The following is a 14902-nucleotide window of genomic DNA, read 5'->3' on the forward strand; positions in this document are numbered from 1 at the left end:
TGAACTGGTTGCCTGGGTGAAATGATTGATTGACTTATTTGTTTTTTCATTTCAAGGGAGTGAAAAAAATAGATCCTGATTTATATGAAAAGTTTATCAGTCACAGATTTGGAGAAGAGATATTATATCGCATAGATCTTTGTTCCATGCTGAAGAAAAAACAAAGTAATGGTTATTATCACTGTGAATCTTCCATTGTGATTGGTGAGTGTCGTTTAAAAATTATTTATTATCTTTATTTTTAATTTTTTTGGCATCACTTTTATCTTGGCAAATATTTAAACTTAGTTGTATATGTTTTCTCAATGATATACTTTCCTAAATATTGTGTTTTGACAATGATACACTGAAAATTTTCTAGAGCATTTTTAGTATTTATGTTGATCAGTTAAGAATTTGCTACCCATAGTTTTTATACTTCTGGCTTTAAATATAATTATAATGAAGTCTGGAAATACTGATTTAGAAATCATTTCAATTTAATTTTATTTCATGAACATGAAGAAAGCATTTTCTCCAGGGAAGGCCTCCATGGCCTTCCACACCAGGCATTTTTGTATTTGCAGCTTGTAATTAGGAAGAGAATGACCTCAGCCAGAAAGTTTCACCTTGAGAAGAGAAAATGTAGGTGACCTGTAAAAATTGAAAACTTCAATTTCTTCCCTAAGAAAGATGTTTTGAGAGGAAGCAAAGATTTATATGTAAATGCATCTGTTAGATGGCATGAGATGAGACAGACTCATATAAAACTGCGTTTCCAGGTGGAAAGTGTGTACACTTATGGAGATCTTTCATCCAGAATAGAGCTATTCTCCACTTTTTGCAATGTGAATGTATTTCAAAAGAGCCAGCTCTGTTGTGATTCAGATTTACTGTTTCAAACCAGACACTATTCTTTTAAAATTATGAACTTCAAGACAACCTGATTTATATACTTTTAAAGTAACATGAAAATACTCAAAGAAGACAAATACAGGCATACCTTGTTGTATTGTGTTTTGCTTTATTGTGCTTCACAGATATTGCCTTAAAAAGACAGTTTATTTATTTATTTTTAACAAATTGAAGGTTTGTAGCAACCCCGTATCGCTTGTCTTTCTGGGCCATTTTTTCTAACAGCATGTGCTCTTTTTGTGTCAATTACATTTTGGTAATTCTCACAATATTTTAGACTTCATTATTATTATATCTGTTATGGTGATCAGTGATCTTTAATGTTATTATCATTATTGTTTTGGGGTGCCACCATATGAATTATATTCATATAAGATAGCAAACCAAATTGATAAATGTGTGTGTTCTGACTGCTCCACCAAACAGCCATTCCCCTATGAAGAGTCGTACGTCTCTTACCTTAAATCAAAAGCTAGAAATGATACATTGGAAGGACATGCAAGAAAAAAAAAAAGCTAGAAATGATTAAGCCTAGTGAGGAAGGCATGTCGAAGGCTGAAATAATCCAAAAGCTAGGCTTCTTGTACCAGTTAGCCAAGTTGTGAATGCCAAGGAAATTAAAAGTGCTATTCCAGTGAACACACAGATCAAAAGAAAGTGAATTAGCCTTATTGCTGATAAATGGAAAAAGTTTTAGTGGTCTAGATAGAAGATCAAACCAACCACAACATTCCCTTAAGCCAAAGCCTGATCCAATGCAAGGCCCCACCTCTCTTCAATTCTGTGAAAGGTGAGAAAGGTGAGCAAGGTGCAGAAGAAAAGTTGGAAACCAGCAGAGACTGGTTCATGAGGTTTAAGGAGAGAAGCTGTCTCCATAACATAAAAGTGCATGGTGAAGCAGCAAGTGCTGATACAGAAGCTGCAGCCAGTTATCCCGAAGATCTAGCTAAGGTCGTTGATGAAGGTGGCTGCTCAAAACCACAGATTTTCAACGTAGACAAAATAGCCTTCTGTTGGAAGAAGATGGCATCTACGATTTTCATAGCTACAGAAGAGAAGTCAATGTCTGACTTCAAAGTTTTTCAAAGAACAGGCCGACTTTCTTGTGAGGGGTTAATGCAGCTGGTAACTTTTAAGTTGAAGCCAGTGCTCATTGTCCATTCCAAAAATCTTAGGGACCTTAAGAATTATTCTAAATTCACTCTGTCTGTACTTTATATAAATGGAACAACAGAGCCTGGATGACAGCACATCTGTTAATAGCATGGGTTACTGAATATTTTAACTACTGCTCAGAAAAAAAAAAAAGATTCTTTTCAATTACTGCTCATTGACAGTGCACCTTGTCTCCGAAGAACTCTGATGGAAATGTACAAGGAGTTTAGTGTTATTTTCATGCCTGCTAACACAGTGTCCATTCTACAGCTTGTGGATCAAGGAGTAATTTAGACTTTCAAGGCTTATTATTTAAGAAATATTTTTGTAAGGCTATAGCTGCCATGAATAGTGATTATTCTGATAGATATGAGGAAAGCAAATTGAAAACCTTCTGGAAAAGATTCACCATTCTAGATGTCATTAAGAACACTATGATTCATAGGAGGAAGTCAAAATAGCAACATTAACAGGAGTTAGGAAGAAGTTGATTCCATCTCTCATGGATGACTTTGAGAAGAGGTTCAAGACTTCATTGGAGGAAGTAACTGCAGATGTGATAGAAATAGCAAGAGAATGGCCAGGCACGGGGGCTCACGCCCAGCACTTTGTAATTCCAGCACTTTGGGAGGCCAAGGCAGGCGGATCACAGGTCAGGAGATCGAGACCATCCTGGCTAACACGGTGAAACCCCATCTCTACTAAAACTGCAAAAAATATTAGCCAGACGTGGTGGCAGGCGCCTGTAGTCCCAGCTACTCGGGAGGCTGAAGCAGGAGAATGATGTGAACCTGGGAGGCAGAGCTTGCAGTGAGCCGAGATTGCCACCACTGCACTCCAACCTGGGTGACAGGGTGAGACTCTGTCTCAAAAACAGAAATAGCAAGAGAACTAAAATTAGGAGCGAAGCCTGAAGATGGGATTGAATTGCTGTAATCTCATGATAAAACTTTAGTGGATGATGAGTTGCTTCTTATGAATGAACAAAATAAGTGGTTTCTTGAGATGGAATCTACCTTGGTAAAGATCCTTGAACATTGTTGAAATGACAACAAAGGATTTAGAATACTACATTAACTTAATTGATAAAACAGTGGCTTTGAAGGGTTTGAGAGAATCAGCTCCAGTTTTGAAGAAGTTTTACCATGGGTAAAATGTTATCAAACAGCATTCCGTGCTACAGAGAACTATTTCATGAAAGGAAGAGTCGATTGATGTAGCAAACTTCATTATTGTCTTATTTTAAGAAATTGCCACAACCACTCCAGCCTCCAGCAAGTACTACCCTGATTAGTCAGCAGCCATCAACATCAAGAGACAAGACCCTCCACTAGCAAAAAGATTATGACTTGCTTAATGCTCTGATGATTGTTAACATTTTTGGCAATAAAGTATATTTAAAGTAAAATGTGTACATTTTTTAGGTATAATATTGCACATTTAATAGACTGCAGTATAATGAAACATAATTTTATATGTACTAGGAAACCAAAAAATTCATGTGACTTGCATTATTGCAATGTTTGCTTTATTGCAGTAGTCTGGAACTAACCCATAACACCTCTGAGATATGTCTGTATATGTAGCTAAATATTGCAAGGTCTTTAACCAAGGTAATTTATCTCCACATCAGCTGGAAGAATACCTATGGATGTGTATACCCTGAAAGAATCTTAATACTGATATTTATTAAAGCATTTAAAAACTGTTCAAGAGACACAATTTTACTTCCAAATTTTCATTAGAGATCTTCAGAGGTCCTCATTTTACCTTTCAAAGACTTCAGCTATTTTAAACAGAAGATATTCAGTATGTCGTTTGAATTTTATATTCTGAAACATCTCAAGTCTATTTTAAGGAGAATTTTCATGTTTTCAGAATCTCTGTAAGAGAGCTGTCTTCCATCCAAGTTTTGATGAGGACCAAACATTTCTGTTTAGGTTCATTGTAAATGGAAAATTTAGATACTTCTTGTGTAGGACAGATTTTGGCTGGCTTCCCCTATCTTCTCTGCCAACCTTATAAGGCCTCTTATAAGGCCAACCTTATAAGAGATGCAGTGCCTCATTACCTCTCTCACTCCTGTTTAAAAAAAAAAAAAAAAGGAATATGTTGATATTGCTGAAAATATTGCAGGACTGGCATTATGAAGCTTACATCATAGATTACCTAAATTGCCACTGGACAGTTCTGTTCAGCCTACCACCCCCCATCACTATGTTCAAGCCATTGAGATTTTGCTTTCATTGCTCTTTTTCAGTTGATAGTCTTTAAATTTCCCCTTAGGTGAGGTAGTTTCTCCAGATCTTTCCATCAAACTTCTTTATTGCTGTTACACTTTCTAATTCAAAACAATTTTGCCTTTTTCAAACCCTGCCAATCTTGTATCCCCATGCCAATCACTTCACATTGTTTTAAAAAATGATTTTTGCTTATTACAAATGCTTTTGTGGGTCACATTTGGCAATGACAATATAAACTTCAAAATCATATGTGCCTCTAAAGTGATAATTTATTGTTATAATTAACCAAGTTTAATGTTAGAATTCATTCGCTTATAAATAATTATCGATTTTGTCAATCTTACCTATATTTTATAACAATATTAGATTTGGGATACTTTGTTTTATTTCTCAATCAGATTTAATTGGCTTACCTTGGTTTAGCTTCCCTTTGATTTGATCCTAGCTCAAATTTAATGTCAATTTCTTGAGGCTTGAGCCAACATTTTATAGTATACATTAAGAAGTGGGACAGATTTCTGATCTTAAGATACTATTCAGAGTTCTAGGATAGAAGTTGGGCCTCAGGGACCCTGAGAACTTCCTGATATTGTTCATAAAACTTTGTACGTAGGTACATGTGTGAATTTTTCTGGGGAGATAATTTAGCCCTCATTAGATTTGCATATTTCCTATCTTTGCTAATGGTACATTCTTGGAGAGTGCTAGATCACAAGTTACTGATTTTCTCTTTAACCATCTCTGTTATACCATTTAAGACATCTTAAAAAAAAATCAGTGAGTATATATGCTGCATTTGTAAGGTTTCCAGTTGATTCACTTTTTTTTTTTTTTTGAGACAGAGTCTTGCTCTGTCACCCAAGGCTGGAATGAAGTGGCTCAATTTCGACTCACCACAACCTCCACCTCCTGGGTTTAGGTGATTCTCCTGCTTCAGCCTCCTGAGTAGCTGGGACTACAGGTGCACACCACCATGCTTGGCTAATTTTTTTTTATATTTTTAATAGAGACAGGGTTTTGCTTTGTTGGCCAGGCAGGTATCAAACTCCTGACCTCAGGTGATCCACCCACTTCAGCCTCCCAAAGTGCAGAGATTACAGGCGTGAACCACTGTGCCCAGCCTCCAGTTGATTCACTTTCATATTTTCCTGTTCTATTCTTTGCTTCATGGATATTATTTCTTCTGTCATGTCTTTGAGGATTTCAATATAGGCATTTTTTAAAGTTCTTTTCATATTTAAAAAGTTCTGTGATTCCTTGGGAGTGAATTCTTGTATTTGGTCTTCTGTGACCCTCAATTTCCTCTAGGGCTTTTTAAGTTTTTTTTGGAGCTCATCTTATTGTGCATGTTTTCCCCTTAGAAGCCCATGTGGATTTTGTGGTTGTCTCAGCCCTGGTCCCACAGGATACGTTGCTTTGAACTGAGTTAGGAACTGGTAACCACAAATCATCCTTATCCATAAGGAGTTGGGATTCCTTCTTCTGAATTCTGTTACCAATATGTGAGTTGAGAGTAAAGATACTAGCCTTTTGTTTGCCGTATTGGCTTCAGATATTTTCCAAGTATTATGTTGCTTTTAATTTTGGACAAGGAATTTTTTATATTAAGTGTTAAGTTTTATCAAATTATAGGTGAAAATTTCTTCTGTGATTTATATCATGAGCATTATGAAATTATCTTCAAACCAAAGATTTGATGTGTATTCATTCATGTTTTCTTTTAGTTTTTTTTGTTTTTGTTTTTCCATTTAGGCTTTTAATTTACCTGATATGATCATTAATATAGGTTCTCATATACACAGGAGAAACTCATAAATCCAGTTCTATTTTATGCATTTTAAATTTTATCCATTAATTTATTCATTTTTAGTGCACATGAAGTAGAGATTTAGTTTTAGAAATTATTTTCTTGCCGGGTGCGGTGGCTCACGCCTGTAATCTCAGCACTTTGGGAGGCCGAGGCGGGTGGATCACGAGGTCAGGAGACTGAGACCATCCTGGAAAACATGGTAAAACCCCGTTTCTACTAAAAATACAAAAAATTAGCCGGGTGTGGTGGCGGGCACCTGTAGGCCCAGCTACTTGGGAAGCTGAGGCAGGAGAATGGCGTGAACCAGGGAGGCAGAGCTTGCAGTGAACCGAGATCGCGCCACTGCACTCCAGCTTGGGCAACAGAGCAAGACTCAATCTCAAAAAATAAATAAATAAATAAATAAGTAAGAAATTATTTTCTAGGATTTCTTTTACACCCCATCAATCTTTTTCTTTGTGTCTCAGAAATCACAGATTAGCAGCCCTACATGTACTTGATTGGAACAGGGGTTTTTGTTCTTTTTTTATAATTTGAATTACTTGCTGATACTAGTGTGATCTTATATTAAATCTGAATTTCTACTTTCTTCTGAACAATCAGAAGAGGTGCCCACATTACCACATTGGTCTCACATTCTTGCATGGCACTACAATTTCCTGGATGGAGTAATAGGCATTGTGACCTTGAGCATAGCTATCTGTTATTATCCTGTTTACCCTGTTGTTCTTGTACAAATCTGTTTACCTTTACACTGCCTACTTGACTCCTGAGGGCATCTGAGTGTGTACCTCTTGCCAGCTGTTGCCTACTTTACGTTTCTATGGTGAACATTTTCCTCTTTATCTTCTGCCATTGTATACCTTTATGTGGAGTATTAGGAGAATTTGGTAGGATATGGTGGCAACATTCATATTTTCAGATATAAGAAAAGGTACGTTTTAGTTGTTTCATGCTGAAAGCTCTGGGTGATATCATACCTACTTGTCAAACCACATTGCACTAATCAGTTAAAATTCAAATAATTAATAAAAAAGTGAAAACCCTACTTCTTTTTGGTGAAAACCAGGAACGAAATATGGTTCAGGAATGAAATATTTTAGGATTATGAAAGCTGTTCTCTGTGAGCTACTTACTCGAGTTGGGTGAATTAATTTTTCTCAGGCAGCTAGGTTCCATTTATATTTCCCTTGGGAATGTAATTGACTAAATGACACCTTTTGTAAGATTGATGAGCAATTTAGTGCTTGCAAAGACTAGTTTACTTTCAGCTGTCAGACATATCTTACAGGAGGCAGTGGGGAATTTGGAAGGGTCTAGAATTTTTTGTTTGTTTGTTTGCAGTCCAGTGTATTTATAACTTCTACAAGCAGAGGTAGAAACAGAATTATTTTCTGGGAACACTGTTTCTTTGCTTAATAATTATTATTCAACATTAATGAATGTTATTGAACATGTACAATGTGCCTACTTCTCTCTTTGGTATCATGTGATACAGAGAAGTATAAGACATAGTCCTTAAGAGTGATACAGAATCACCGGACAGCAAAGACTATGTCTGAGAAATGGAGGAGGAATAGATGAATAGGACTTGTCTATAACAATAATGGGATTTGATAGGACACAGTGGAAGCTTATAATTTTACTGTTTAGTAGGAGAGTAGGGGGATAGGGGAGTAGCAGAATTCAGCTGAATGGGATGAGATTGAGGAGCAGAGCGATAGTTAATAGAGAAAGGAGACTTTCTGGAGCAATTGACTTCATTGCTTTAATGGCAAAGACCACAATTACTTTTGCACCAACCTGATACAATGAAAGAGAAGCAATGGATTGGGAGGCAGGGTGGAGGCATTAATAGTGATAGACAACATTTTGATTGAATCTATGGTTGAGTTAGCTGAGGAAGCTGCAGAGTGGGAGGTTGCTAGGTTTGCGGGTATGAGGAGTTGGTGAGCGGATGGACATAGCTACATGTACTGAGGCAGTGAATGTGTAATACTGAGTAGATAAATGTGAGATAAAAAGAGAATGATGTTGTGCTCGCTTCAGCAACACATACACTAAAAAAAAAAAAAGATGATGTTTAATACTCTACATAACAACACAGGAATGAGTCCTAAAGATAAGACCTTTAATTAATTTGAGACTGTAGCATAAGAGGCCGGGAGGAGGATGGGGTTGGGCCAAGCATAAACTAAATGGAAGAAGCAAAGATCTCCGTTGACATGGTGATAGACCAGGAAAGAGTTCTAGATAAGTTAGTGCCATATAGCTGTAGTTTAGTCAGAACGTATCCAATTCTAAATAGGCCAGAACAACAGGATATCATGCTCAGACTTTATGGGCTGAACACTAAGGATAATTCTGAGTGAGTAGAGTCAATGAATTTATTCTTCAGATGTCCTTGCTTTTTGAGAATTACCCTTAAGACACTCAGACAGCCTAGATCAGTCTTAAAAGGCTTGTTGGTCTTAAAAGGCTTGTCATGGTTCACCCAGGCATTTCTAGTAGTCATATGAGGGCAGTAGTTCAGCCAAAAAGAAAAGACCTTTTGCCTTGCTTCTGAGGTTGGAGTCCCTTTTGACTGAGGAGACCCTCAACTCTGACTCTGACGTCTTTATCTTCAGTGCTCCTTTGCCCTTAGGGGCCAGGGCAGAGATGAGTTGCCCACATCTGGATGGATGTTGCCCAGTTTTAGTATGTAGGCATGGGGATCTCCTTTATGGAAGATAGTAACCATTGTTTGATGCTGCAGGAAGGCATAAGAGGAGAAGGAAATTAATTTTTTCATTGGGTGAAAGGCATATCTAAGAAAAAAAGGTTTTGAGCTTTCTAGAATCCTTAAACCTGGACCTTTGATAAATAATAAAATTTGAAAATATTGAATTTGAAAATGTGTGTATTGCTTAAATGCCATATGCTCACTTAGTGGAGAGGGGCATTGGCAGTAGATATGTGCATGAATGCCTTCCTTTTTTTTAATTTGCTTTTTGCAGTAGGAAAATGTGCCTCATTGTGCTTATCTTATACATGATTTAGTATTCTAATCATTTACAAGGCTATACTTTTGTTGGGTTTTACTTTATTTTTTATTTTTATTTTTTGTAGAGACGTGGTCTCCCTATGTCCAGGCTGGTCTTAAACTCCTGGGCTCAAGTGGTCCTCTTGCCTCGGCCTCCCAAAGTGCTGGGATTACAGGTGTGAGCCACCGTGCCCGGCCTGGGTTTTAAATTCTTTTAAAATATGCTTTAGATTCACCCGTTCTTAGAATTTGGTCCATGGGTCTGGTGGTCCTTTAGATACTTTTAGGGGGTCAGCGAGGACAAAACTATTTTTGTAAAAATAATAAGACATTATTTGTCTTTTCCACTGGGTTAACATTTACATGCAAAAGCAATGGTGAGTAAAACTGTGTATGACCAGTATAAATCTCGACAGTTGCAACTAGAAAAAAAATTTTTAAAGGCAGTTTCTTATAAGAATGTTCTTGCTGAGTAGTAAAAATTGCTAATTGTGTTTAATCTCAAGTTCTAAGTATATATATTTCTAATATTCTGTGTAACAAAAATGGGAGGTATGCATGAGGCACTTTTGGTGCATATTGAAGTAGGCTGACCCAAAGAAACGTGTTTATATGATTGTTTAAGCTGTGAGCTAAAGTAGCCACTTTCGTCCATGGAACACCATTTTTTCTTGAAGAATGATTGAAGGACAAACTATTGTTTTCATACTTGGGTGTTGACAGGCATTTTCTTGCAAATAAACAAGTAAACTTGTCACAGCGAGTACAACAACTAACATTATTTACTGCTACTCATAAAATTCAAGCTTTCAAGCAAAAATAGAAATTTTGGAAAACTCGCATATATTATCAGTTGCTTGACAAAGCACACAGTAGGTTAATGAACTTCATTTTCCCAGTTTTTTGTTTTTGGAGATGGAGTCTCGTTGTGTTGCCCAGGCTGGAGTGCAGTGGTGCAATCTTGGCTCACTGCAACCTCCACCTCCTAGGTTCAAGTGATTCTCCTGCCTCAGCCTCCCAAGTAGCTGGGATTATAGGCGCCTACCACAGTACCTGGCTAATTTTTGTATTTTTAGCAGAGACAGGGTTTCACCACCTTGGCCAGGCTGTTCTTGAATTCCTGACCTCAAGTCATCCACCCGCCTTGGCCTCCCAAAGTGCTGAGATTACAGGCATGAGCCACCATGCCTGACCTCCCAGTTTGTTTTTATCTATCACATTCTCTATGAGGTATAACTTATATGCAAAACCTGCACATACTTAAAAGTATACAACTAGATGAGTTTTTACATATATCCATAGCCTGCGAAATCGTTATTGCCTTCAAGATGCTGAACTTTCCATTACTCCCCAAAGTTTCCTTATGTCCTTTGCCAAGCCATGCTTAAAGACTATTCTAAGGAGATGGGGGTGATATTAATTAATGTGTTTTTAATGTTGCTGCAAAGGACATGGTTTTGTTCTTTTTTATGTCTGTGTAGTATTCCATGATGTATATGTATCCCATTTTCTTAATCCAGTTCACCATTGATGTGTACCTAGGTTGATTCCATGTCTTTGCTATTGTGAATAGCAAGCACAGTGATGAACATACGAGTGCATGTGTCTTGTAGGTAGAACAATTTATTTTCCTTTGGGTATATACCCAGTAATGGAATTTCTGGGTTGAATGGTAGCTCTGTTTTAAATTCTTTGAGAAATCTCCAAACTGCTTTCCACAGTGGCAAAACTAATTCACATTCTCACCAAAAGTATGTAAGTGTTCCCTTTTCTCTGCAGCCTTAGCAGCATCTGTTGTTTTTTTGACTTTTTATTAATAGATATTCTGACTGGTACAAGATGATATCTCATTGCAGTTTTGATTTGCATTTCTCTGATGATCACTAACATGGAGCATTTTTTCATGTATTTGTTGGTCACTTGTATGTCTTCTTTTGAGAAGTATCTGTTCATGTCCTTTGCCCATTTTTTAATGGGTTTTTTTCTTTTACATGTTGATTTAAATTCCTTACAATTTCTGGAAATTAGACCTTTGTTGGATACATAGTTTGCAAATATTTTCTCCTATTCTGTAGGTTGTCTGTTTACTCTGTTGATAGTTTTTGTTGTGCAGAAGCCATTTAATTAGGTCCCCACTGGTCAGTTTTTGTTTTTGTTGCAATCGCATTTGGGGACTTAGCCAAAAATTCTTTGCCAAGGCCAATGTCGAGAAGGGTATTTCCTAGGTTTTCTTCTAGGATTTTTATGGTATACATGTTACTACAAAGTCATGCATGGAGAAAGATCCATTGAAAATTCAAGATAGATCAATAGATCTGAATGTAGAGTATAAAAAGTTCTTTGGTATGTTTTAAGATTCTACATTGCAACTAAACTTGAAGAAACTATAACTTACCATGTTTTGGTATCGTATCAAAGCATATCCACAATTATCTTAATTTAGTAAATGTTTATGAATATAACCCACACAAACTAAACCTCTAGGTGGGTGGGTAGGGGTGTTGCCAGTCATTCTGAAGAGTATAAAGGAGTCCTGAGGTCAAAAACGTTAAAAGAAACCTCTGCTTTAGTTCGTGGGTCCAAGGAAACCATGAAAAAATGTAATCTGTAGATAGCTAACTTAATTTTGATCAATATTTTCAACACTTTCTTTGAATAAATTAATTTTGATGGCTATTAGGCTGTCTCCATGTCAAATATGAATTGGTTTGATAACTCTAATTTTTTCTCCTCCTTAATTTCCATTTGAGCATTATGTGGCAAAAATGTAACAAGTATAAAACCACCCCAGACAGACAGGAGCATATCTATGTGAAATGACTCATTTAAAAATCATTATCATGTGAAATAGATATGATGTAATACAGAAATGTCTCTTGCATGATAGGTAGAACCAAAACATTTGCCTTTTTTTTTTCTTCTTTCTTTACACAGGCTAACAGCGATGTGATTAAGAAAATTTTATCTCTACTTAGACCAATTAAGATGAATTTATTTCAAGCATTTTAGAAGAGGGAACAGTGAAAAAACTTTATTGGCCGGGCATGGTGGCTCAAGCCTGTAATCCCAGCACTTTGGGAGGCCGAGACGGGCGGATCACGAGGTCAGGAGATCGAGACCATCCTGGCTAACACGGTGAAACCCCGTCTCTACTAAAAAATACAAAAAACTAGCTGGGGGAGGTGGCAGGCGCCTGTAGTCCCAGCTACTTGGGAGGCTGAGGCAGGAGAATGGCGTGAACCCAGGAGGCGGAGCTTGCAGTGAGCTGAGATCCGGCCACTGCACTCCAGCCTGGGCGACAGAGCCAGACTCCGTCTCAAAAAAAAAAAAAAAAAAAAGAAAAAACTGTTTATTATCTGAGAGAACTGTACACTTTTTTTTTCACTTGAAAACTTAGCAGTTAGAAATTTTCTCTGTTAAAATTATGGAGTAATTTATTTAATAAGAGCTGACTACAAGGTATTTCCTTATTTTATGACATACAAATTGCATGACCATATGATTTATCATCTAAATGGTATACTTGTAAGTATAAAAGGGGATCTGTTACTTACTAGGCTGGGATAAAAGAGGAAAACCAAGACTATCCTGGCTTAACTGGGACTTAGGTCACCCTACCTAAAAAAGTATAATGTTCTCGAAAAAGTGGAACCTTTGACATGCTATTTTAATTCCAATCTTGTTTTTGTATCCTGTGTCCCTTTTATATGTTTCTTTGATGAAACATGCCTTCTAAAAACAAAATGTTTAAAATTTGTTGTTATATGCCCCTAATAAAAATGAAAAGCAACTAATAATTGGAACTCTTAGCTTACTTCTTTACATCTGCCAAAGTTAGACGAAGCTTTGGGATAAATAACTGAGAAAATTAATCTTAGTGATGGCTCACTGTATTTTAACTGGTATATCAGCTATTAATCTGGATACTAACACAAAGTGGCAGCTGTGGCTCAGGCTATTTTGAAAATCCAACCATCTGTTGGTTTCAAACCTTATGATTTATATTAGACATCTTAGGAACCCTGCATATTAAAGGGGCAGTGCTAAGTGGTAAATTTAACTATCTGGAAAATTAAGCATCACTACCAAAATGATGCAGTAGTAAGGTATTTCATGAGTTATTTGTGGAGGCTTCAGTTGGAAGTTTATTCTAAAAAATATGAAGGTAAATACTGATTTCCAAATAAACAGGAAAAATAAAACCATTTGAATGAAAAAAACCAGTTGAATAAAACCATTTGAATGAAATGAAATTTGACCAGACCAGTGCAGAGTCTGGTCAAACAAAGCCATTAACATAATAATGAATTATTAGTTGCCAAAAGTTATGGCTACCTAGTCCATGACATTGCCTCATTGCCTCTGAACATATTTTTCACCACATTAATCAGTGTTTATTAATGTTTTAAAAGTGCTTACCACAGTGCTTGACATACAGTGTTATGAAATCACTAGTGACCGGGCGGTGGCTCACACCTGTAATCCCAGCACCTTGGGAGGTCGAGGTCAGGAGTTAAGAACCAGCCTGGTCAACATGACGAAACCCTATACTAAAGATATGAAAAAAATTAGCCAGGCAATTCCAGCTACTTGGGAGCCTGAGGCAGGAGAATCACTTGAACCTGGGAGGCAGAGGTTGCATGAGCTGAGATTACCCCACTGCACTCCAGTTTGAGGGACAAAGCGAGACTGTCTCAAAAAAAGAAAAAAGAAAATGTTACTTATTCATACTGATAGCAGTGCTAGTCATATAGAATACTTATTGCAGTGGTATTCTTTCCTAACATCAGAACATCAGTTTTCTAGTTATTAAAGATTTGCATTATTCCTAATGCTTTCCTTAAATTGGCATGTGATCAACACTGGTGCATTTCAAAAGTAAAGATGCTTATATATGTGTGTGTGTGTATATGTATATATAACTTATGTATACAATATAAAATACAATATAAAATATTTATATATAAAAATATATAAAAAATATTTAAATTGTATTTTATTAAATATAAATTTATTTTGTATTGTGTATAAATAAAATAAATATTGTATAAAAATTTTATACAATATAAAATATTGTATACATGGCCGGGCGCAGTGGCTCAAGCCTGTAATCCCAGCACTTTGGGAGGCCGAGACGGGCGGATCACGAGGTCAGGAGATCGAGACCATCCTGGCTAACACGGTGAAACCCCGTCTCTACTAAAAAGTACAAAAAAAAAACTAGCCGGGCGAGGTGGCGAGTGCCTGTAGTCCCAGCTACTCGGGAGGCTGAGGCAGGAGAATGGCGTGAACCCGGGAGGTGGAGCTTGCAGTGAGCTGAGATCCAGCCACAGCACTCCAGCCTGGGCGACAGAGCCAGACTCCATCTCAAAAAAAAAAAAAAAAAAAAAAAAAAATTGTATACATAAGTTATATATATAAATACATAGGTGAAGATAAAAACTTGGTTTAATTTTTTTGACTGGAAAAACAAAGTTGGCAAATCTATATAATACAGTGTTATTTTTAAAAACTTGCTAATGTGGTGAAATCACAATAGGCAAACTTATAAAACTCATTAAATTCTTCTCCGTTTCAGTGACACATAGAGCCATTGGAGAGGATGTAGAATAGTAGAAAGAGACAGAGAAAGAGTTCAAACTACAGAGGAAAACGTAGCGACCAGAAGTTCCTACAATCAGACAGACCTTGTTCTAATGGTCACTGCCACTTCCCAGTTTTTAGTTGCGCAACTTTTTGCACATTTTTAATGACTCGAAACCCACTTACCACTTCTAT

The 14902-nt window shown here is 36.8% G+C and overlaps 1 protein-coding gene across 1 annotated transcript in view; it reads left to right on the forward strand.

The window, feature by feature from the left end:
- AKAP7 (A-kinase anchoring protein 7) overlaps positions 1–14902 on the forward strand; it is a 147313-nt gene that overhangs the window by 85869 nt on the left and 46542 nt on the right. The window contains exon 7 of the mRNA XM_025384225.1: positions 57–204. Within this exon, the coding sequence (XP_025240010.1) occupies positions 57–204 (148 nt within the window). The remainder of the gene's footprint in view (positions 1–56; positions 205–14902) is intronic.

Source organism: Theropithecus gelada, chromosome 4 (assembly GCF_003255815.1).
Source record: "Theropithecus gelada isolate Dixy chromosome 4, Tgel_1.0, whole genome shotgun sequence".
Classification (NCBI taxonomy): domain Eukaryota; kingdom Metazoa; phylum Chordata; class Mammalia; order Primates; family Cercopithecidae; genus Theropithecus; species Theropithecus gelada.